Source organism: Peromyscus maniculatus, chromosome 12 (genome assembly GCF_049852395.1).
Source record: "Peromyscus maniculatus bairdii isolate BWxNUB_F1_BW_parent chromosome 12, HU_Pman_BW_mat_3.1, whole genome shotgun sequence".
Lineage (NCBI taxonomy): Eukaryota > Metazoa > Chordata > Mammalia > Rodentia > Cricetidae > Peromyscus > Peromyscus maniculatus.
This window is the reverse complement of record NC_134863.1, coordinates 74,193,327-74,218,753: the sequence shown is the minus strand read 5'-3', so window position 1 is coordinate 74,218,753 and position 25,427 is coordinate 74,193,327. Positions and strand designations below refer to the sequence as shown.

The window sequence follows — 25,427 nt, the reverse complement described above, 5'->3', positions numbered from 1 at the left end:
CAGAGAAACCCTGTCTCAAAAAAAAACCAAAAAAAAAAAAAAAAAAAAAAAAAAAAAAAAAAAAAGAAAAAGCCTTTTCAACAATTAATACACTTTTGGTTTATTTTTACTTTGATAATCTGAGGGGGGAACCCGGGGTCTGTCCATGAGTTTGAGTGTGCACCTGTGCTTGTCCACCCAGAGGCGCGAGCAGGTCTTAGCGTATCTTCCTCTAGTACTCTCCACTTTATTGCCTCAAGACAGGGTCTCTCACTGAGCCTGAAGCTGGCAGTTTCACGTAGGCTGGCTGGCCAGTGATCTCTCGGGATCTACTTACTTCTGCTCTCAATACCGGAGTGATACACATATGCTGCCATGACTGCATTTTTATGTGAGTGCTGGAGACTCCAACCTCCTGTTTGCAGAGCAAGTGTTCCTATCCACTGAGCCATCCCACCCCAGCCCTTGCCATCATGGATGGGTGTCACTGGGTAAACAGAGGGAAGAGTGTGTTATTTCTAAGAGTTATCTGCAACACTGTTTTCCCCCGGGGAGACCTTGCCAGTCCGTTATATTCAAAGATGAACTGTTGTGGGCTGGGAGTTAAGGTCTGTAGTAGAACACATGTACACTAGGCTAGGGTCTAAGCACATTCCCCTTGGGACGGTAGCCAGGACTTGCCCCCCACACCTGACGATCAGGTCTGAGATTCCTCCGCAGCCCCGCCATGGGACAGCGCTCACATTACTGCGTCTCTCCACCCATTTTCCCGTCTGAGATCGTTTGTATCTTCCTTCCTTGCTTAAAGGTAGGACGGAGAGCCTTACGTGGGATGATAACATGGAAAAGCTCTTAGAAAAGTGCCTAGAATACACACACACACACACAAATAACTTTTTAATGGAGCCAGAATCTTGTTAGAAAGGCTCTGTCATTCTTTGTCCAGATGACTCACCATGAGGCCTACACATTACGTCCTTCAAATTAATAAGTATGGAAAGGCATATAATAGTATACTCCTGCCGCTCCCTTCCCTGGGAGATGTGTTCTCTGTTCTCCCCGCCTCTCTTTCCTATGTGCACACCCTGAGCTGCTGAAAATACCTGCAGTTCTCAAAGGATTTCCTCACATTGTCCTTGACGCCCTTACCACCATTGCTTCAAATGCTTGCCAGAAGAGTGTGGTTTTTCTCACCAAAGACAATCAAGATCGGTAGATGCCTGGTCACTTAGTTCTTTTACCCCGAGAAAAGAAATAGGTAAGAGCCTGGCGGGTACACGCCTATGATGAGACAGTGTTTTCGGGACACAGCAGGGCAGTTCGTTGCACAAACGAACTCAGCAGTGGACAGAGTGCATAAGAGACCTGCACAGGATCAAGCCAGACTAAATCCCTGCAGAGAGAAAGTGAGGAGGTGATCATGAAGGCCCACCCCAGCGGAGCACATTGGCAATAGATGGCTGCTAAGAGACAGGGAACCAGCTCTCATCAAAGATGTGGCTCAAGGTCCAGTCGATGTCTCTCCACCAATGTGTAGACTGGCAGTGCTGAGTGGACTCCATGGGTGAAAAAAAGAAAAAGAACCCTTGAAGTTGGGAGGGAAGAGTGGAAGAGGGATGAAGGAGGAATTGGAGTTGAAGGGATGACTTGATCAAAGCACGCTGTATACGTGAACAAAATTCTCAAATCACTGAAAAGAAAATAGGTAGACAGAAAGCAGTTTTTGTATCATAAACAGTATCCTAAAACAAAATTTTTTATCAGAATTATGTTCCTACCCAAGTTTAATGACTAGCACTTAGAATAATGTCTTTTAGGTTTTTATATGCCCTAATAAATTTTCATTATTATCATAATAATGGTGGGTTATTATGAGACCACCAGCTCACTCCCTGCCTTTGTGCCAGAGAGGCAGATGCTTCCCTGAGTCAAAGGCACATTTTCTAAGGTGTGACTGTCAGAGTGGGTGTAGCTTGTTACGGTCACACCGGCAGCCGCCGCACCATTAAGCCCGTCATCATCAGGACAGTTAAGAAAGTACAGTCACCCTGCAGCTCACCCCATTTTACAGGGGTCATAAAATTACAATACGTATTTGTGATGGAAAATGAAATATGGAGAAACTGTAAATGTCATTGTTGAAATAACCAGACATTCAATAAATGCAGTCTTATAGTGTAAGACCTTTCTGAAGATTTTTACAACTAATTGATCCTTTCTGCAACAGGAAGAGCAAGTGATATTATTTTTATTTTTCCATAAGAGGAAACAGCCTCAAGTGGCTGTTTGCCCAGTCACACACCTTGTCGATGCTGGGCCTGGGTTTCATCACTAGCACCACCTCTCTTCTTTCTACCCACCACACTGCCAGTCTCTGCATGGGCAAAGTCCCTTCCGCCTCTTGACGTACGCAAGTCTCTTCCTGCGCTCGGAAATGCCATTTGCTCATATTGTGAAGACAGCACACTGTCCGTCTGTTCCCTTCCACTCTTCTTGCCAATGGGTGCCATTCCGAACGGATTTGGGTTTGTGGTCTCTACGGACTGCTTGGCCTGTGAGCCTCTGGAAGCTAAACAGGTGAAGCTGCTGGTCCCAAGAACTCCATGCAACTCACCTTGGTTCCCTCCACTCCCGTGCTCACATTTCTTTCTCGTTTTTTTTTTTTTTTACACTTGCCAGACCTGACTCAGGGGGTTTCCTCCTCCCTTGACTTCATCTGCCCTTCAGCCACTTGTTAATCCTACAGGCTTGATTGCCCTCTCCCTTCCTTATTTCTTCAAAAACCAGTATCAGCTCAGGCAAGTATTTCCCTGGGAATGCCAACTGGTGCAGAACCGCGGCCGGGGAATTACTACACCTCAGACGTTGTTTTCTTTGGATCAGTCCCAGAATGCATACAAAGGAATAACTGTGACTCTCAGCAAATATGAAATGGTCTCATTTCATACAATTCAGCTGAATGTCATCTGTCCAGAGGAAAGCTGCCATTTAGAAAGAGAGACAGTAAGAGCCTGTGGGTTACCCCTTCTACCCTCAAACTAAGACGGAATTTGCTCTACTAAATGCCACATTATGTGGCAAGGGAGGATTTGCTTTGCTCTCCTGATAAACTCATATTTGCATTTCCTCTGGCAATCGAATAATCCTTTTGTAGTTAATTAACTGTAAAAGAAGATAAGATTGGACAGTTGTAGAAAGAGCTATCTTTAAGGTTTACTGCTGGGCTGGGTATATAATCTATTTTATTTCTAATCAAAAGCCAAGAAACTATTTCTAACCTACCTCAGAGGAAATTCCACTCTCCCCAGCCTTCTCCTGTGATGCTGTCACACATCCTGGTGAGTGCTTTTATGAACAAACTAAGGAAACGCCCCTCAGTTGGCACGTCGGTGGCGCTAAGCCTTTTGAAGTGGTACCCCTCCCGTCCTTGGTGCCCAGGATTAGCTCGTGAAGGTTCTTTTTCCCCCCGCTGCTCCTTTTCGTAGCTTGTTTATTGCACATGCTTTTTTCCCTGCTCTGCATTCAGAAGCCACGACCTAACCATCTTGATTTATCTCGTTTGCTCTCTGTCTCTTGCTTCCTGCGCCAGTTGAACCCGTTGACGCCCGCCCTGCTGCTGACCGAGGACTGACCACTCGACCAGGTATCTGACGTCACCCCCTTCCCGCACTTGGCGCTTCAGCAAACCTGCCTCTCTGGATTGCACGTGTTACCGAATAGAATTTAAGACGACTGTAGACACCACACTTTACTTCAGATTCTTTGCTTCTCCGTACGCTTCATTTCCCAAGTTCCTACATGATCTATTTTTTGTTTCTGAGCTTTCCTTTTGAGACTCAAAAACAAGTCTTTTCAAATGTGGTGCTCCTTCTCTTGATTTCTTTCTTTTTGATAAATGGGTAGTATAATACGGACTCTGTCTCCGAAGATGGAGGCCCAGGGAGGTGGAGCTTCCAGTGGTGAATTGGTTCTTGCTACAGGCATCTCCTTTCTTTCTTGGCTAGTATTCATAAGGGTCCTCGAGTGGGCTCAGACTTTTATAGGTTACTAAAATAGATACGATTTCCTGAAAATACCGTAACTGGTATTTCTCCAGATCCAGGAATACTTTTTGTCCTTTGTGGATTATATATACTTACTCTCGGCCTGTGGCTAAAATAACACAACAGAACAGATGTATATGCATAATTTTGCATAGAAGCCCTTTGTTTTTTATATTACAAATTTCTTCACTATCAAAATAGATACTTCTTTTTATACAGTTTCCCAAGATGAAAAAGAATTGTGTTTTGACCCCCTGTTCTCTGTTTAGCCTCTGGCTAAACTTCTTAAGAATAATGCCACTCCACGAGAGTCATAAAGCATGCCTGTATCTACACTATGCACAGCCTCACCCCACTGGTAGTGGCCAAGAAAGTTAATCAGAAAGAAAAACGTTGGTAAATTGAAAAATCTGTATAATCTGGAAAGATTTTTTTTTCCAAAAAGCACATGCCTTCCCATATTTACTTTTTTTTACACCCACATCCCATAAAATAGTCAAGCCCATTGTTAACCTTCTTTGGGAACATCAATAAAGGGAGGTCAATCTTTCCCCCACCCCCCTGTTTTAGATATATCCCTAGCAAGACCAGCTATGGCCCTGCTCCTTTTCTTGCCAATAAAGTCTCTAGCCTTGGCTACTGCCAACCATGGTCCCAGGTAGACTTTGAGAGCCCTTCTTATGGCGTCCTCATGACCCCAGGCTGTGATTCAACACATGAGCAGAAACTGTGGAGTAACACAGCTGATCTCATTGATCTTTTGAACCTCCTGTCTGGGTGCTTTTAAAGGGACCTGAATTATAGTACGTTGTACACCGTTTGGGCTCTCCTAATGCCCTCCTTAAGGCCAGTGTTAGTAAATCTTCAGGAAGCCAGCAATTGGCATTCCCATTCTGCTCAGCCAGCTGGTGAAGCCCAAGGCAGGGACCAGTACAGTTCTTACTACAACTAAAACTAGCTCCAGCTGGTCTTATCTCCAAGACTTTTTTAAATGGCACTATTCATTTTATTTTTAAAAGATGACATATTTTTCATCTATAAGCATAAAATTGAGGCTAATTTTATTAAATTCCTATATTGTATAAGAATGTATTTGTTCCTGTTGAAATAATCGGGAACTAACACATGACACCAGCCAATATCTTTTTCACTTTATTTATGTTAACCTAAGATATAAAAGACATTTTCGAACACTGGCAAGCAGAAGTGATCTGTTTTGAGAGAAGAGCTATTGGCATTCTACAGGTCAGGAAAAACGATCTAAAGTCTTCACTATAACATTAGCAGAATTATTCCATGAGAGACCAATGTAGTAAACAATGTGGAGACTCAGAAAGAATAAATGATAAGGTCCCTGCTCCCAGGAGCCTGAAATATAATGGAATAAACACACTTTGCATATAAAAGGCAGAGACACTTGAAGGCACACAAACATGTTTGTGATGAGAGCAGAGAGGACTGAATTGGGGTGTGTTTCCAGAGAACTCTCTGGAAATGAGCTTTCCAGAAAGAGGGGAGTGTAAGGTTTAAGGCACATGGGGTAGCAAGGAAGAAAACAGTTCCATAAAGATCAGAAAGTGTACTGAGCTGGTCCTTGTAAGAGCCGTATCCTTCAGAAGATAGCCACCGAGGAGAAAGGATGTGCACACCGAACCTGAGGAGGAATCTAGCAAAGCCGTGTTTATGAACGTGGTACTTGCTTGAAATGTCTGAGGAGCTGTGTAGGGTCTGTCTGTACTTTTGTGCTGGTAATGAGTCTGCCAAGTGTTTAGAGAAATGCATCCCTGTGTTGTCTGCATTGGATTAAAACCTCCCTGTGTTGTCTATTGGATGAATACATCCTCATGTTGTCTACATTGGGTTATTACCTCCCTGTGTTGTCTACATTGAATTAAAACCTCCCTGTGTTGACTACATTGGATTAATACCTCCCTGTGTTGCCCCCATGTTCTGATAACTCCATAGCCACATTTTATGAAACCACCACACATTTGATTCTACTTTACCAAACTGCATCTTTACACTTTCCAGACTTAGACACCCTTTCCCGGGATTGCCCTGTGCCATTGCTTTTGAATAATCATTCTTGTCACACCAAAACACATAAAGCCAGGGTGAGTTTTGGCTTACTCCTGCTCACCCCCACCCCCCATTGTTGCATCATCATGCTGAAGAGACTGATTTCTTCCCTTGCACATCTGAAAAGCCAGTATGGTGTGACTTTTAGAATATAATGTTACCCACAAGCCACAACAATAATGATGCTGATTTCTGGGCATAGTGACTATCATAGCTACTTAACTCTTCCTGGAATGTTTCCAGGGAAAATTAGACCTCTGAAAGACAATGAGAAAACACATTAGCAGGCTCTTCACTTGCTTTAGTAAGCTACCCTTCCATTATACCCTATCCCCAACAGTCTCCAGGCCTAACAATCCAGTTTTGTGACCCCAAGAGATATTTTCCTATTGATTTATTCCATAATTCTATTACTTTGTTAATCTCTTTGTAATGGTATTTATTGCTAAGTGTGAAGAACGTCTTATAAATTATATACGTGCTAAGCAGAAATGGAACATCTTTTCACTCTAATTTCTAAAACATATTTACATTTTAGTTTTAAACCTGCAATTATTATTTGAAACATGGCATACTTTAACATTTGGCTCAAGAATCATGCATCCATGTGTAGAGAAGGAAGAATTAGGTAATAAATTCTGTTAGTCCCAAAGAAGCATCTTGCACATTGTGTGCTCCTGCTCTGTAGTCAGCAGAGGAAGCAATTCCACGTGGTGTGTGTTACTAGAGAGCTAGGATGCTTAGGTAAACAGATTCTGTGACTGACAATGTGTGCTCACTGTACAAAGAAACATGAACATAATTTATTTGTAATTAGAACAAAACTCCAAAGTAACCTTTTTGTTCTCCCAGATCATGAGTGTTCATTTTCAAAGCTTTGCATTTTTTTCCTCTGAAGTAATGACAGCCCATAGAAATGCACACATAATAAACAATAAGCCACTAAAACCAAGTCAACATTTCTTAGGTACGCATTTTACCCAGCATCCCAACCAGCATTGAGTTTTTCCTTCCTTCTTTCCGTCTCCTTTTTAATTATAGCATGTGTTTGGCCTTAGAAGCATTATGTTCAGCTTTCTTTAGTCTTTTTGTTTGATGGGCAGTGGTTAATGGTTTAAGTCTAGGATGTCATTTTTCTTGAAGAAACTCCTTAATCTATTTTTCTAAAAGTTCTGGCCTAGAAAGAAGTTTTTGGCAGCCTTTGTCTCGTGTTACTGAGGTCAAACTAATTGATGGTCATATGTACTTTGTGTTTGATGCAGGTTCTGGGTTGACAAATATCAAGACGGAAGAGATCTCTGAAGTGAAGATGGATGCAGAGTTCGGACACGATTCAGGATTTGAAGTTCGTCATCAAAAACTGGTATGCAAAATAATTTACCTCTCCCCACGACTGTATGTCTGCCCAAATGACATGGTAACACTTGGCTCGTCCTGTGCCAAAACTGGGAGGGGAAAGCTGCAAACAAAACCAAAATGCTTGACTAGATCATCACAAAGATATGGAGAAAAGTAAATGATGCTCTGTGTGTAGTTCTTTCTGACTGGAAGCAGCTGAGCCCAGGTGAGACTTAAAAGTGTAACTAATTTCAGTGTGGCAACTACATCAGCCAAGGTCCATGCACTATGCTTTCTAGGAAAAGGGGTTTTCGAGGTTGAACATATCTAATCCAAATATCCAAAATAGAAAGCTCCAGAAGTTACTTCCTGGCCCTCGGCAGGATACCATAAAAAAGAAACGACGCCATGAGCTTTTGAAAAGTCATATAAATAAAACTCTATTTAGGCTAGGTATAAACTGTATGTAGGAAGTATCAGTGAATTTTGCTTAGATTTGGTCCCAACTTCCTTATGTAAATACAAAAATTACAGACTCCAGTTTTATTCTAAATATTCTCCATCTATTACAGTTTTGTTTGAAGAATTAGAATCTCAAACACAGCAATAGTACATGTTTCTTTGGAACCTTTTTTAGGGTGTTTGCTTAACTTCCCATCTGCAAGGAGGACCTTTCATCCCTCTGTCCATCCCGTCCACTCCTCCTTCCGACCCCTTTCCTAGCTCCCAATGTTTCATATGTCTTACAAGGGAAAGAGTGGGGACCCTGTGAAGGTGGACAGAGAGGCAAGAAGTGACCATGACTCTTCCTCTCCACTTTAGTGTCTGCCATCAAAAACCTTGGGCAAAGAAGACAGCCATTTCATTTGAGACCATGACATTTTTCTTCCTCATGTTAGAATTGGAATGAATAGAAAAGGAAGTGTCTTCTTTTTAAGTAGGCAGGGATTATATCATTCTTTACCAAAAACTCAGATGTTCAATAATGATTGTTAAGCCGGGCGGTGGTGGCGCACGCCTTTAATCCCAGCACTCGGGAGGCAGAGCCAGGTGGATCTCTGTGAGTTCGAGGCCAGCCTGGGCTACCAAGTGAGTTCCAGGAAAGGCGCAAAGCTACACAGAGAAACCCTGTCTCGAAAAACCAAAATAATAATAATAATAATAATAATAATGATTGTTAAGAGTTCCTTCCATGTTATCACTTATCAAAGGACTTAGGTCAAGAAGACAATTTTCTCATTGCATTTGGTGGTGAACAAAAAAAAAGGTAATAAAATTCTCGTATAGTGATACTTGATAAGTACCCCAGCACATGCTGTTAGATGGAGTATGTGTGCCTGCCATCTGATTCCTTTATGGGTTCTAAATGTCTTTCCAGTGTTTATAAATAAAGTCTGTAGATCCTAGTACGAAGCTCCAAAACGAAAAAGCCTTTATTGTTTGGCTTCTCATCTCTGAATTATTGTAGCAAATCCAAAGCTGGCTTGGGATTCAAATTTGCATTAATTTTTGTCAAGAAAAAAAAAAAAAGCACCCAGCCTTCTGAAGCGTAGTTTTCCCTGGCAAGTTTATTGCTGTGTCAGTTGTTGTGAAATCGGAGGTGTTCCTGATTTGGCCGAAGCCGGAAGGCTTGAAAACAACACTGAGGTATCTGCAGCAGGCTGGGAGTTGGACAGAGGGCTGAAGTTGAATGCACAGGATCACATTTTTCTGAGCTGGTGTCATAGACGCCCTTCTCAGTAATTACACGAGCTCCCGTAATGCGGCAATGACTAATGGCGGTGGCAGCAATTAGGGGCCTCAGCTCCCTCTACTGTGCTAGTTGATAAGATAATGTACTATAATTAGTGCAATGAATATTACAGAATTACAGTATTTCCTTAAAGACATAGGGGTATGTCCAGACTCACATTTATTCCTGATTACTTCACTGTAGTATCATTAGCTAATTAATGATTTCCTTTAATAAATATGTTGAGTTAGCATATTTGGTTAGCAAGGGGATTAATCATGAACCAATTTCTAATTCTGTTGCAGATGCACCCGGAGTAACATCCGCTTAGAAATTTTTTTAGCCGCTCTAGTTTACTTCATCTTTGCAAATGGCAACCGTGATAGATTTAGCGACGGAAATCGGTCATTCCCCTGTCTTGAAGCCACATTGAAAGAATTATTTAGGGAACTGTTTTCACTGACTTACATAATGAGTGTGGTATATGGTTGGGAATAGCTGTCGCCCCCCCCCCCCACACACACACACACACCGTGCGCTTTTTTTATCCACCATAAGATTGTCTCTTATATAACAAGATGATTAAAGTGCATTCTGTTATTCCACCTAAGTAGACAAAGCTGAAAAAATAATGGTTTGTTTTTGTAAAGAGCAGAGAGGAAATTACATATATATATATATATATATATATATATATATATATATATATATGCAGAGAATTTATCACAGTGAATAAATTTCTTCTTTGTGATGGTCTCAGAATTCTTTTTGTGTTTAATATAAACAGCCAGAGTAAAGCAATCAATTTTGGTTTCTAGAGACAACATAATAGAGTATGAGCTGTTTGTAATTCTGAGATTCTCTTTGCCTACTAATTCCCTTCAAAAACACAGTGCTTTTAAAGTAGAGTGTGTGTTTCATGGTTAACTGAATCTGACCGAATTATTGTGCTATAGGTAACTGGGCAGTCCTTTTCCCTCTGATTAACTCCTGTGTTTCAGGGTGTTTTTTTTTTTTTTTTTTTTTTTTTTTTTTTTTGGTTTTTTCAAGACAGGGTTTCTCTGTGTAGCTTTGCGCCTTTCCTGGAGCTCACTTGGTAGCCCAGGCTGGCCTCGAACTCACAGAGATCCGCCTGGCTCTGCCTCCCGAGTGCTGGGATTAAAGGCGTGCGCCACCAACGCCCGGCCAGGGTGTTTATTAATATCTAGAGAACATGTCTCTTCAAGGAAATGGAAACACACAAGTTTGAAAACTGGCTAAGGCAGAGCCACCTGCTATGGACAGGAAAGTGCTCACCTGTGTCCAGAACTATGATGGGCACCTCTATGGTTTGTTTTGTTTTGTTCTGTTTTGTTTTTACCAAATACTTATCTGTCAAAGGTTGTCAGGTTCCTGCAGTCTTCTGTTTTGAGACATACTGGTAAAATTGACTTCTGAGAACCTGGGAGGCCATGTTTTGCTCATTGCTCTGGAGAGTAGGATGCTCACTGGTAGGGACCCGCCAACTCACACTCACTGAGCACTGGCAGAGGGTCCGCTGGAACTCTTCTACTTCCGAAGTCTCCTGCACTTACAGTCCTTTTCCTTGGCTTGTTTTCAAGGTGTTCTTTGCAGAAGATGTGGGTTCAAACAAAGGTGCCATCATTGGACTGATGGTGGGCGGCGTTGTCATAGCAACAGTGATTGTCATCACCTTGGTGATGCTGAAGAAGAAGCAGTACACATCCATCCATCATGGCGTGGTGGAGGTAGGTAGACTGGGAGGCTTGTCTGCAAGGGTGAGTGAAAGGAAGGATGTACAGGCAGGGAAACATCCTGAGCATCGGCCTAAGGAACTCCTGGGAGAAAAACAGTATTCCCTCCACGGTGCTCAGGGTACAGCTCTTTTCTTACTGTGCTTTTCATCCATTCCAGGTTACTGTGAATTTAATGGGCACTCACTAACATTTTGTGGTGTTACTTTAACTTATAATTTGTATTGAAATTAACCAAAATAAGATTAGTTATAATGCTCAACTTTGAGGGGGGGAAAAGTACACTTTTCCTTAAATAATGAAAACAGTATCCGAAGTCAGAAATTAAAATGGGTGGGTGTTTGCTTTTTCAAAAAAAAAATAATAAACCTAGACATTCATTCCTGTTTTTTGTTTGTTTTGTTTGGGCCCTTAAGTAATCTGGCCACTGAGTAGAACCAGGTAATTATAATTTTACTAATTAGTCATTACTAATTTTCAGTAATGACTCTTACTATTAATGTCTTGTTAGAAATGACATTGCAGCAAATAGCTCAGTAAGACATGCATGACTGCCACTGATGTTCAGAGTGTTGCCCTGAACGTCCATCTGAACAAAAATCTTCCTTTCACGGTGCGAGTGAAGAAGCATTGGAACAGGAAAGAATGCACACACGAGGACCCCCACACTGCAAATGTGCCAGACTTACAGTCTTTCTGTCCGCAGCACAGCCAACCAAGGATGCTTAGCACAGACGTCAGTGTGACGTCATCAAAAAGTCCAGGCTTCAAATGCGGCTCCTCCCACTCCTGATGTGGGGGGAAAGAACAAAGGGGGGAAGTTTACAAATAAGATCTTTCTATGAATTTAAAGTACACTTGTGGTGATGGAGAACTCTTAAAGCCTCCCTGTGTGTATAACTTTTAGATAGTGAGTTAGTAGTGCAGGTGTCCTAAAACTGAAAGAGCTTTGTGGCCAAACTGATCTTATTTTGTAGATGAGAGAAAAGTGAATCGAATAAAAAGATCTGCACAGGGCCAAACTTAAAATAGTCCCTGTCCCCCATACCACCCATTGCTTTCTATCAGAGGCCAGTGGTAGGTGTCTCGCTAATCCCAGAGAAAGTACTCCAAGCCATCGGTAATTATTCGAGGGTGGGATCGTTTAACGAACTCAAGTGAGGGGAAGCCAGAAATCTCACTTTCATCGGTCCTTGGCATCTCCACAGCTTGTTCATGGGGAGTGTTGTGGGTTTTACCTTCCTGTCTCTGTTGATGTGGATATACTGAAGACCAGTGTTTTGGATGAGACTCGGGAAATTGTGGTAGCAAGAGGAGAAAGAAAGATTTCACAAACTAGAGGATGAATACACAGTTTTCAAGAAAAGCAGTAACTCGGGGTCTGGAGACATACCCAGGCAGTAAAGTGTTTACCTCACAAATATAAGAACCTGTTTTTGGATCTATAACATAAAAAAAAAAAGAAAGAAAGAAAAGAAAGACACAGCCACACCAGCCCTGGGGAGACAGAGAAAAGTGAATGAACCTGAGGGATTGCTGGAATCAGCGAGTTCCAGGTTCAGCAAGAGACCCGGTCTCAAAAAATACAGTGGAGAGCCTTGAGGAAAATACCTGACCCAAACCTCTGGCCTCCGTACATATACACACACAACAACATGTGCACGTGCACACGCGCACACACCACACACACACACACACACACACACACACACACACACACACACGTGCGCGTGCACACACAGATACCAACTTTGGGTTTTGCTGTTTCTATAGTGTACCTAAGCTTTTGTTATTCAAACACTGTAAAACATTATTTCCAATGCATCTTTCTCTTGTTTCTAATGAAATCTAGTTTGTTACTTTGGTCCCCTATTTGCATATGTGAATGATTCAAAAACTCTTTTGAATTTCATTAGTAGAATTCTGTTTAAATGGTCTTCAGTTGGTGTTTCGGTCCAACATGGGGCATCTTGTCCGGAAGATGTCCAGCTCTGTATTGAGTCTGCATTTGACCAGAGGGTTGAAACAGAACTAATGGGTAGTGTTGTCCCCATCCCCTGCCTCTGGGGAGGTGTCATTTAGCTGAAGTGGTAGCACTCGGCCACCAAGAGCTGCTGCTCAGTCTGGGGCGTCAGTAGTGAGACACACTCACTGCTATGGGATGTTTGTGATCTTCTCCTGCCTCCACAGCCGCAGGTTGAGCCAATCACAGAGCAAAATTATTTAGGGAAAAGAATGCATCTGAGCATAAATAGCTTATTCCCTAAATAATCGCTATAACAACTATTTGCATTTAGATTGTATTCAGAATTATAAGTCAGTCATCTCGAGGTGCTTGAAGAATACAAGAGAATGTGTAGGTTATATGCAAATACCCTGCTTTATTAGGATGTGAACTTCATCTCCCATCTTCATCCTTCATCTTTGGTTTTGGAGCCAATCTTCTGTGTATGCTGAAGGAACCCTACATGTGGAAATAGCATTATTCCCAGCTCTGGCTGATGTCCTTCATGAATGAGTAGACCTGCCTCAGTAAGAACAAAAGGGAGTAATGAATGGATCCAGTGTCTTGGTAACTCAAGACAACACCATTGTATTTCACACCACCAGGGCATGATGGGAGCATGTGTCTCCAGAGTAGCTCTTGTTCTTATAATGAAAGACTCCCATGGGTCACAGAGATAACAAGCCTGGGAAAATCATGGAGGGAAATGTGGACATGCAGACAAGCCTAGTGTTTCTAATTGATACAGTAGATGGCCATCAGAAATGAGCAGTTGGCTTTAGTTTTTTTAAAAAATAAGAAATAAATACTGACTTAATGGTTTGCTGAGCATGACACCAGAGATTCATTCTGCCAGCTAGGCTTCCTGATTTGGTAGCTGACACTAGTCATGACCCTCTCGTATACTGCTTCCTGAATATGCCTGCAATTTCAGTCTGTTGCTAGTGGCAGAGCACCCTTGTGCCACCTCTGTTACCCACCTCTGCTCCTGTTTTAGAAGGTTCCGCACTGATGTTCATTGACCCAGATGTTGAAAACATTGTATGTACTGTAGATCTTCAGTACACCAGAGAGACACTTCACCTTCAATAAGATGAAGCCGCACTGTCTCTTTATTGTAGGATGGAAAGGAAATCTGCCTTTCCAGGCTCTGATGAAGACACTGCACTCTCTCTGCCTCCAGACCCCCAGCTATTTCCTTAATGACCCAAAAAAGGAAAATTGTTTATTTAGCTTTTCATGGAATCATGGCATATGACCTTTCTCTTGAGGAATGTGTTGTCATACTGATGACATCATAAAAGCATGGCCTTAGAGGTCCTTTCCTCCTGGGAAGATGGGTGCACAGGTCGCCACTAACCTGGTGTGCCAGATCAGTCAGAGAGACTTAAGGTTAGATAAGAAGTAACTTCTGGTTTATGGATGTCTTCCAGATAACAGCAAGAGGAGGAACTGGAAGGGAAAGGAAAGCATCCAAGAGGATTATAAAGCGCTAAGCAGCTGGGTGGTGGTGGTGGTGGTGGTGGTGGTGGTGGTGGTGGTGGTGGTGGTGGTGGTGGTGGTGGTGCACGCCTTTAATCCCAGCACTCGGGAGGCAGAGCCAGGCGGATCTCTGTGAGTTCGAGGCTACCTTGGTCTACAGAGCAAGATCCAGGACAGGCACCAAAACTACACAGAAAAAACCTGTCTCGAAAAACCAGAAAAAAAGGGGGGGGCCTAAGCAAGGAGGTCCTGAGCCACTCTACACTGGCTATGAATGTAGCTAAGTGCCTACACAGAGATGGAATCATAATTACAAAAATGAGCATGCCCGGGGTTGAGCAGAAAATCAGCACTGGGAGGGATTGGAGAGAGTAGGAAAGCGGCATGGCAAGAGTGTAAGAGTCCTCAGCCAGGTGTGGTGGCACACGTCTTTAATCCCAGCTCTTAGGAGGAAGAGGCAGGCAGATCTCTGTGAGTTCAAAGACAGCCTGGTCTACAAAGCGAGTTCCAGGACAGCCAGAGCTGTTACACAGAGAAAGCCCTGTCTTGGAAAAAGAAAAAGAAAGAAAGAATGTGAGTCCTCTCGGGGATTGTGAGGGGAGGGAAGTTTGGGTCAGCAATGGAGTGCTTGCCTGGCATGCCCTGGGTTCAATCCTCAGCACTTCCATTTTACTTCTTGAAGATGTCCAGGCTGAGTAGCCTCAGCCGTTTACAGTTCATCATCCCCAGTGGCCACTGAAGTCACATGCTGTGCTGTGTGAAGGCTTGGGTGTCCTAAAGACAGAGTCCTCTACCTAAAGCCCGGCCCACTGCAGATCAGTCCCTCTGTTGTTCAGTCCAGACTTCAGAGGAAAGCATAGTCATTAATGGGATGCCTGAGTTTTCCCCTCTAACAAGGGGATGTTCCTTCCCCTGGAAGAGTAGATTCTGTCCCCCATCCCATGCTGTCCCATCATTTTTTCTAGAACTCTCCACCACCGGCTCAAGCTGCCACAGCTCAGCATTGAAGGAAATAGTATTAGGATGTCCACGCCACACCCGGTCATAGAGGGCTTGGCACAGTTCCCATGGTAGCTTTGACCATAAGGAGGGGACTGAGGGCCCTTGCTATGAGGAAGGTTCGCCCTTGCTCTTTCTTTAGCTGGAGGTTTCTCTGCAGACATGAATATTCACTTCCAGCATCCAAGAGGATTGGGGATTAAAAGATGCCATTTAGACTCCTCTCCTCAGGTGCCATTTGTAAAAGCAATCCTTTCCAGAAGCTCAGAGTCCTGTAAACACTGAGGGCCAAGCTGCCCCTTGGCAGGAATCTGTGAACACTTCTGCTTCCCAGCAGCAAAGGGCATCGAGGATTAGCCGTGAAACAAACCAGGAAAAGACAGGGAATTGAGATGCCAGGACTGAGCCAGCTCTGAGCCTTGGTCTCTGGTAGGGTTCCCTTGAGCATTTGTTTGGAGTTGGAAGCTGCTTTTGGAAAAGGCAAATGACTGTTGACAGGTAGGGTGAGGGTTGCTGCTCCTCCTCCAGGTATGTATTCTAACCCACAGCTGTTTCTAGACGAAGAAGCAGCAGCTTCGTGTTTGATCTCTGAAGAAAGATTTTTTTTTAATTCCCTTATTTAGAATCTCAATTATGGGTTAACACAAGGAGTGGGAGGGGGTGCCCAAGTTCAAATGGTACATACAGGCAGGTCCCTAACAAGCAGACTGGGAGAATGACTGAATGTTCTCACTTTGGAAGTTAATCTGTAGAGAGAAGGCGTTTTAACTTGCAAGCCTGTGGCCAATTAGACAATTGCCAATTAAATCAAGGTGACCTCATTTGTTGACAACAGCACAGACCACAGGAAACAGGAGATGAGAAAAACACCTGTGTGTTTGTCCCAAAGGGCAGTGATGCTGGGCAACCATTTGATCAGGATTGTCTGAGTGCTGGCTCTTAGGTAGCACTTGTTCCAGGAGGAACGCCCAGACCCATCACTGGAATAACCTGGGGACAGGACTGCAGGCAGCTCTCATAGGAGGGAAGATGGGAACCGCTCCCATCCCCCATCCAGATACCACCTCCTGAAGATGGGAGGAGTCGGGGACAATCAGCCGAAGGAATTGTCCTGTGGCCAGAGAGCTCCTATTCCCACTGCATGGTGAAGTCTGTCTCATACGCAGGCCAAAAAGAGTCACTGGTTCTGTGAGAGGAGGTCACACAGTGGCTTTGAAGGAATTCATATCTACAAGGCTCTCCCTCTGAGTTACTTCTTAGGTGGGACTAGTCCTGACCTATCTATATAGGTCCATCCATACACCTTGTAGCTCAACACTGACACCATATGCTCTGGCTTCCCCTCCCTCCTCCCCGCATTAGAGTTTCCACGCCACCACTGCTGTGAAACAGCCATGCAGGGGTCTGAACGGCCACATTGGCAGTATCAGAGAAGAAAACAATGCTCAGCAATGGGAAATGGGGTCCGACTGAGGTTGCAAGGTCATTTCAGTCCTGAACAGAATAAGAAAGATCCCTTTGAAGTACAGCCCGTAGAATACACCTGAACTTTTCCGTGGAAGTCATGTTTTATTCTGTGTGCATCTGAACAGACTCTCTTCATCTTCCAGTGGTTTTGCAGATGCTGAGCTCTTATTAATTCGGCAGACTTAAGCAAGCACCTCCCCTTCTCACTGGAGAGGTCATGCAAATATAGAAACAAGAACAGCCATTAGCTACCGTAAAGAGATAAGTGCCCTGCTCGGTCTGCAGAGACTTGTCAGCCTGCATGGCTCTGCGTGACAATGACTGAGGGAGCGTGTGTTTATAATGCTGACCTGATCTCACAGGTGAACCCTGAAGTAGGAACGGACTCCCTGTGGTGGTTTAGCTGGCTGTAGTTCCTATGTATCTTGGGGTTCAGGGGCGTGTGTGTCTGTGTGTCTGTGTGTCTGTGCTATGAGTGCAGCTCTAGCCCTGAATCCAACTCCCAGTATTGCAAATTATCTATGTGTAAGTATATTAGACAGACAGACATATATAAAATATGTAATATATAATATATAAGTCAGCGTGTCTCTACATAGCTTTCCTTTTCATGTCAGATGATACTCCCCTTTTATACATGTTATTACTTTAATAATAGGTTCTCAGAACTCTCCTTAATATTTCTACAAATATAAAGGCACATTGAAATAAGAAGATACTTGAAACCCCAGAGAGCTGAGTAGTATATTTTGCACAGATCTAACTGTCACTCACAGTGCCCTTACCACCCCATATCTTCAGTGTTAGCTGTTTGTTTCAGCCAATGGGCGCCCCCGTGCAAACTTGAGTACATCAAGATTTTCAGCACCACCTAGTGGCTGGATGCAGCATCGGCATAAGCCATTGGCTCTGCTGTGTCGTGTCAGAAGTTGGGGGATGAAGAAGATAAAACCGTGGATGCCGTGCACTTTGGGCAAAAGTACTGCGCCCTGTGTCCTTTTACTGCCTAGTAGTAGTACCATGCTCCCTTAAAGTGTTGGTGTATTTTAAACTCGAGTCTCGTCCCTGCTTTCTAAGGTTGACGCTGCCGTGACCCCGGAGGAGCGCCACCTCTCCAAGATGCAGCAGAATGGATATGAGAATCCAACTTACAAGTTCTTTGAGCAGATGCAGAACTAGACCACTGCCACAGCAGCAGCCTCCGAACTTGGACAGCGAAACCATTGCTCCACTACCCATCGGTGTTCATTTATAAAATAATGTGGGAAGAAGCAAGCCCTTCCGTTTTGTTATTTACTCATCTTCGCCTTTTGACAGCCATGCTGTAACACGAGTAGATGCCTGAACTTGAACTAATATACAAATCAGTAATGTATTCTCTTTCTCTCTTTACATTCTGGTCTCTACACTACATTATTAATGGGTTTTGTGTACTGTAAAAAGAAAAAAAAATTAGCTGTATCAAACTAGTGCATGAATAGATTCTCTCCTGATTATTTATCACATACATAGCCCCTTAGCCCGCTGTATATTATTCTTGTGGTTTGTGACCCAATTAACTCCTACTTGAAATATGCTTTAAAAAAAAAAATCGATGGGGGATGCTTCATGTGAACGTGGGCGTTTAGCTGCTTCTCTTGTCTAAGTATTCTTTCCCTGATCACTATGCATTTTAAACATTTTTAAGTATTCCAAATGATTTAGAAACTTCTTTTCCATGATTGCATTTTACTGTACAGATTGCTGCTTCTGCTCTCTTTGTGGCATAGGATACGAGGATACTCATTGATTTCTTTGTGCCTGTTTTATGTGCACACATTAGGCATTGAGAATTTGAACTTTTTTTGTTGTTGTTGTCCATGTATCTTTGGATCTTTGATAAAAAGAAAAAATCCCTGTTCATCGTAAGCACTTTTACGGGTGGGGGGAGGGAGTGTTCTGCTGGTCTCAAATTACCAAGAATTCTCCAAAAATAATTTTCTGCAGGATGATTGTACAGAATCATTGCTTATGCCATGATAGCTTTCTACACTGTATTACATAAATAAATTAAATAAAATAACTCCAGGCAAGACTTTTTTTTTTTTTTTTGGAACGGTGATTGTGGACACTGAGTGGTAAAAGTGATGTGGGGTAGGAGAGAAAGGCAGGGTCCGTTGTAATTATCCAGTCCAAAACACTTCAACGGCGCTGAAAGAAAGTGAAAACAAGGTGGAAAAGAAGAGAGTAGAGAGGCCACCCTGAGACAACGCCTCTAAGCAGTCTACAGCTTGTATAAAGTGGTGTTTTCCTGTGAGTAAACACGCGGTTGGAGGGGCGCCATTGTACTGGTGTGGTTCGATGGTAAGAGCTGATGTTTGAGTAATCTAGACAGTGAGAATCCATCTCATATGGCCATTCACACCTAAGTGTGAGTCTGAAGAGGAAATTATGGGGAACACAGCTCTTAATGCTGGTACAATACTTCACAGGCCTAATTGATGGTGTTTACTGTTTTAAAAGGCTGTGCTATGTCGTCTTGGTCCTTATGTTCTAAATGTGAGACAAAAACAAAGAGAAAAGTTGTAGAGAAATAAACTTTTTTTTTTTTTTTTAATTTCAAGGTAGGGTCTCAAGTACCCCAATCTAGCCTCTAACTCGTGTAGCCAAGGATAGCCTTAAACTCCTGGTTATCCTCCCTCCACCTTCCAAGTGCTAGGACTATAGCATGTACCATCATGTCCCATATGCGGGGGCTAGGATTTGAATCCAGAGTTCCCTATGTTCTAGGTAAGTTCTCTACCAAGTGAGTTACATCCTAGGAATAATATTTAAAGCAACTGGTAGCTACCTCTACAGCAAGGTCTGGACCTAGGCACTACCCACATTTTGTGGAGAGTCATTCTCATTCATGGGGGTCTGAGCATTGCAGGATATTTACCAGCACTTAACTAATTCTAACAAGAAATGTCTCCTGAGCTATACAACATCTCACATGCCTATGATTCCAGTACTTGGGTGGGAGGCAAGAGGCCAAGCCCTGCCTAGACCATAGAGTGAGAGCCTATCTCAAAAAGTAACACAGCGGAAGTGTTTCCAGAAAACATTCTCCAATGGGGAAAGAAAAATCAACTGTCCAGATCCTGCCAAACATCTCTTAAGAAAGCAAGTTCCAAACCACTGATCTATAAACTGTTTTTAACATTTATTTTATGTGGAGTGTGTTGTACGTGCTGCAATGCACTTATGAGTTTCAGTGGACGGCTTGCTGGGAACTCTGCTCTCTCCACTGTGTTCTGGGAATCAAACTCAAGTCACCAAGCTTGGCAGCAAGCACCTTTACCCACTGAGCCATCCTGCCATCCCTGATGTGTAGTTTAGTGGCCTATGCACGCAGTCTTTTACAGAAGATGCCTATGTTTATTCCAGCTGCTAGAACAAAAACTAATATCCAACCAGGAAGTGGTGGCGCACGCCTTTAATCCCAGCACTCGGGAGGCAGAGGCAGGCGGATCTCTGTGAGTTTGAGGCCAGCCTGGTCTACAGAGCAAGATCCAGGACAGGCACCAAAGCTACACAGAGAAACCCTGTCTCGAAAAAAATAAATAAATAAATAAAGAGAAAGAGAGGAAGAAAGGGAAAGAAAAGGAAAAAGAAAAGAAAAATAATATCCAAAGACCAGATGGCTTAAACCTGACATTTTTCTAGTCGTACTACCTAGAAACAAGATCGAGAGGACAGTGTTTGGGCTCTAGAAGGACCTTCCTAGCTTCCTCCCTGACTCCTCACGTGCTGGAAAGGAAAAAATCTCTAGTCTTTCATCATTCTTGGGTGCTAATTCTATCCTGAGACCTGACCAGATCTAACCCTAGTCACTTCCCAAAGGTCCCACCTGTACATGTCATCGTTGAGAACTGGAGTTTCAACATGAATTTAGATCTGACCGTTTTCCCAGTTATTCCTTCTTTGTTGTCCTGTGTCTCAAGAGCATAAGAATCAGCACTGTGCTATGGTAACAGTGGCACAAAGCTTGTGGGAGTAACCAACCAATAACTGATTTGACTTAAGATCCACTCCATGAGGTATAAGCCATACCTGACACTGCTTAGGTAACCAAGAACTGGAGACTAGATAGCCTTAGGACCTAGGGGAACCCCAAATAATACTGATCTTAGAAAAGGAATCTGCCATGCACATTTTAGCTTTATATCACAATATTTTAAACAAAAATTCACGATTTCAGTACACCACTATAGTATGAACAAACTCAGCTAGAATTTACCTGACTGTAACTTATTTTCAAAGAAAAAAAACCTCATCTTCTTTCCCCATTAAGAACAATTAGGCATGACTGCTGTATGATAATACACAGTACAGATGGAAAAAGTAAGATGTAACATGAATTTTTTTTTTTTTTTTTTTTGAGCCGAGGATCAAACCCAGGGCCTTGTGCTTGCTCGGCAAGCTCTCTACCACTGAGCTAAATCCCCAACCCTGTAACATGAATCTTCAAAGGTCTCATCAACTTCTCAGCCGATCCTGTTTCCTCAAACTGGAAGCCTCTGAGTCCTCATCCAAATAGATCTCAGATGAACTGCTGCTAAAAGCCTACAAGCTTAAAAGCCCAAAAAGCCTCTAGTTCCTGGTCCTCATGCCTTGTATACCTTTCTGCTTCCGCCATCACTTCCTGGGATTAAAGGCGTGTATCACCATGCCTGGCTGTTTCCAGTGTGGCATTGAACTCACAGATGGATCTCTGTCTCTCAAGTGATAGGATTAAAGGTATGAGTGCCACCATTTTCTGGCCTCTTTATCTAGTGGCTGTTCTGTTCTCTGACCCCCAGCTAAGTTTACTGGGGTGCATGATATATCAACCACAATAAGATAGTGTCATTTTACCTGGACTAGTGAGAGACAGCAGGGTACCTAATACAGCACTACATTTCTACTGCTGTCAATGAAGTGGAAAACTTAACTCCCAAATACGGCTGTGTATCACACATATTCCACGCCAGCCTTCAGTTGCAGTGACCATAAATCTTAGTTTAGATTATTTCAGAGATGCAATTTAGAAGTGCTGTGTGATCTTTCCTGGGGAGACATAAGCGAACATCTACCCCACATAGATCATCAACAACAAAGAAATAATTCTACCAAAGTCTTAACTGAGCAAACCGCCGAATTTATTGGGATTACTAGCAGGAGTATGGATGACGCCTTATTTACCAGAGCCTGGGTGACTCAAAAGCAGCTGCATTGCCAAAAGCCCAACCCACAGCTCTAGGAAAGACTGAAACTCCACAGCTCTCCGCTGGTTCCTCTCTCCCAAACAGTCTGCTTCTTTGACCTGGAGGAGGGAGGGGCCTTGTGAATGTTGTTTCAGGAACTTTCTGAGATTTGTAGTTGTTCAGTTCCTAAGGAAGCCTCCAGGACAGAAACATCTTGATTAAAAAAACCATACTGGTGCACAGTGGGGTGCTGGAGCCGGGACTTCGGTGTGGTGTGCAATGACAAACAGCATCTCAGAACAGCTTTAGTCTGCAGTGATCTCCAGTTACACTGAATACTGCCTCACGCGTTCAAAGGCTGCTTTACAGTTCAGATTTTTCAGTTGATTTCCTTTGTATTCAAACTCAATGTCTATGTTAGCGCCGTCCACTTTGCAAACCTTCTGCCTCACTTTGCCACCTCCATAGTAAATTTTTGTCTACCCTTTTCATTTTTAGCCGATCCAGCCTGTCCTATCGACACAACCTCTGTATTGACTGGTAATTCTGTTCAGTCTTACGGCGGTATCACTAAGTATATTACTGTGCCTCTCTATAAATAGCAGCAATCTTTCGACATTTTAAAAAATGACTCCTGGAGACCAAAATCCTCTAAGGTCCTTTTTTTTTCCAGGTGCTGGGGCATCAAAGCCAGTGTCGAAGCTTTTGGGAACACTGGCATACAACTTCATATGGAAATCCCACACCAGGAACATCAGATTAACAGAAGTTACTGTATAAAATCAGATTCAGGCTACACGTACAAGATGTATAAAACACAAACAGATTTCAGGCCTAAAATTGGGTACCATTCACAAGATACCTCATTGTATGCATGAATTTGTTTCTCACCCCACCCCGAAAAAAATTAAAAATTAAAAAAAAAAAAAAAAAGAAAGAAAGAAATGGCCCCATAGGCTAGATAAGGAAAGTGTTCTCAGTTTGTGTTTTTATTCTGGTGGGTGGTGGTTGTGGTTGTTGTGTTGTTGTTTTAATATGTTCTGCAAAGATTAAAAATGCATAGTGATTTGTCCTAGATAGATAACCAGCACCAGGCCAATGAGATGATTCTACTGAAGTACACCTTCGCAAACCAATGAGTTCGATGAAATTGCTTACAGGAATATGTGTGAGGGGTTATTTACATATTGAGGACTTGAGGACTCAGAAGCAGCTGCATTACCAAAAAACAAAAAACTATCCCCATTTGGGTGACAATTCACAAAAGCTGCATCCCTGGAGCTCTCTGCATGACTTGGGGACAGCTCAGCAGGCCAGAGAGTCTCTTCTTCCCAGGGGTCCTCACTGCTTATGGAACCTTGATTACTAAATAGATGTGTCTATCAAATTAATTTCTAAATATTTACACCCCCCAAATTACTACTAGGCTCCTTTATTGTAATGAGAGATGTAATGTTGACACTCATAAGTGGGGAGGGAGGTGTCAGTCTCCTAGATTTCAGGAACTTCCTGATACCTAGAATTGTTGACTTCCTGCCTCTCCAGGAGCCTCTCTTCTGAATGGCTGTTAAGAACTTGCAGAGTCTAAAGGACCTTCCCTCCAGGGTGAAATGTTTGTTTCAATTCGGAAGAAATTGCTACATAACACGCCAGTCTTTCCTCTTGTTCTTCAGTTATTGCTGCCACTTCTACAAAGTTCCCGAGCCTTGGAGCAGGTAATACATGATTTTCCTCAATCCATGGCTAAGTATTGAGTCACTATGCCACAGCAGTCAGCACTTCTTCCAGAAGCCTGAGCCGTTATGGGAGAAAGGGTTTGTTGTGGCTCCAGAAAGAAACAGCCCATTGTGATAGGGAGAGAGCATAGTTACAGAGCATGAGGCTGGAAATCCAGGTGAGAAAAAACTCACCAGGCGGTACCTCCTGGAAGATGTACGCTACAGTACTGCTAAACTTCTGGGATGTTCAAAACCGACTCTCCAAGACCTTGCAACTGGAAAGACAGCTCGTTTTTCCCCTTAGCTTGCTTGAAATGGTACTCCGCTGTGTTAATTCCTCTTCTGTTGCGGTGATGAAATACTCTGATCAAAGCTACTGACGGGAGAAAGGGCTGACTGCGGCTCCAGAAGGAAAGAGTCCATCATGTCAGGGAGAGTACAGCGGCTCCAGCACGAGGCCCGTTTGGAGGGACCAGCGTTCAGCACAAGACATCCAAGACCAAATTCTCAGTACAGAGGAGATGTATTTGCCCCGGAGTGACAAAGGGCAGGCAATAAGAGACAAGACAGGAGATAGAAGATGAAAGAGAAGGGGAAGGGGACAAAGGACTGCCTCTGGATAGAGAGGAGACAGGACCGGCCCATAGGCAAATGGCAGTTTAGAAAAGTGAATGGGGAAACCCTGATGTTAGGATGAGGTGTTTAGTTTTTTGTTGCTGTTGTTGTTGTTGTTTTGTTTTGTTTTTTATTTTATTTTATTTTACAATACTATTCAGTTCTACATAACAGCCACAGATTCCCTTGTTCTCCCCCTTCCTGCCCCCCTCCCCTTCCCCCCAGCCCACCCCCCATTCCCACCTCCTCCAGGGTGTTTAGTTTTGATTGGACAGATTAATTAGGGAAGCCACAGGGGGCTTTTAACTGCTGGACTGTAATACTTTGGTAGTATTGAAGTAGTCAGCCTTAGGAGGAAGTGGCTAAATGCGGGAATAGATCTTGGTGCCTAGCTTTAAGAATGTAATCTAGGGGTTGGAGAGATGGCTCAGCAGTTAAGAGCACTGGCTGCTCTTCCAGTGGACCTAAGTTCAATTCCCAGCACCCACAATGCAGCTCACAAAGGACAGTAACATCAGTTCCTGGGTATCTGGTGTCCTCTTCTGGTCTCCCTGGCGATATATGCATGTGGCACACACATGCAGTCAAAACACTCATACACATAAAATAAGACTAAATTTGAAAAAAAAATATTTTTATATACACATTGACAAAGACTATCATGCTTTCCAACATAGCTGTATTATTATTTTTCCTTTCTTGGGTCCTTTTGACTCACTATTCTTCAGATCTGTTTCTCAAATGTTTCTCATTCAATGTGAGCTGAGAGAGAGGGAGAGAGAGAGAGAGAGAGAGAGAGAGAGAGAGAGAGAGAGAGAGAGAGAGAGAGAGACTTCCTTATATCCCATTTTGGGACCAGAGATAATCCCTTGAGACTTAAAATTCTATGCTCTAAATAAAAACACCCCCATTTAAATAAGCCATGAAAGTTCTAAATACTGGAGACTCCTGAGTTTCTGCCTCATCCATCTCCTCTCCACACTGAGTTAATAAATAGCCACATGAGAAG

General features: G+C 43.1%; 1 protein-coding gene and 1 long non-coding RNA gene across 5 annotated transcripts in view; one reads left to right on the top strand and one right to left on the bottom strand.

The window, feature by feature from the left end:
• The window catches only part of App (amyloid beta precursor protein), a 231,206-nt gene extending 212,261 nt beyond the window's left edge, over nucleotides 1-18,945 (top strand). For 2 of the 4 annotated variants that reach the window (XM_006987946.4, XM_006987944.4), the window contains 4 exons: nucleotides 3,569-3,622; nucleotides 7,364-7,464; nucleotides 10,773-10,919; nucleotides 17,956-18,945. In XM_006987946.4, the coding sequence (XP_006988008.1) occupies nucleotides 3,569-3,622; nucleotides 7,364-7,464; nucleotides 10,773-10,919; nucleotides 17,956-18,057 (404 nt within the window). In that variant the 3' untranslated portion in view covers nucleotides 18,058-18,945. The remainder of the gene's footprint in view (nucleotides 1-3,568; nucleotides 3,623-7,363; nucleotides 7,465-10,772; nucleotides 10,920-17,955) is intronic. The other 2 variants (XM_006987945.4, XM_006987947.4) reach the window with 1 other exon arrangement.
• LOC143268154 (uncharacterized) lies at nucleotides 10,814-12,224 on the bottom strand. The gene is made up of 3 exons (XR_013043838.1): nucleotides 12,107-12,224; nucleotides 11,615-11,714; nucleotides 10,814-10,941 (listed from the first exon to the last, which is right to left on the bottom strand). It is a non-coding gene; the product is annotated as an uncharacterized LOC143268154 (long non-coding RNA).
• Nucleotides 18,946-25,427: the final 6,482 nt, after the last annotated feature.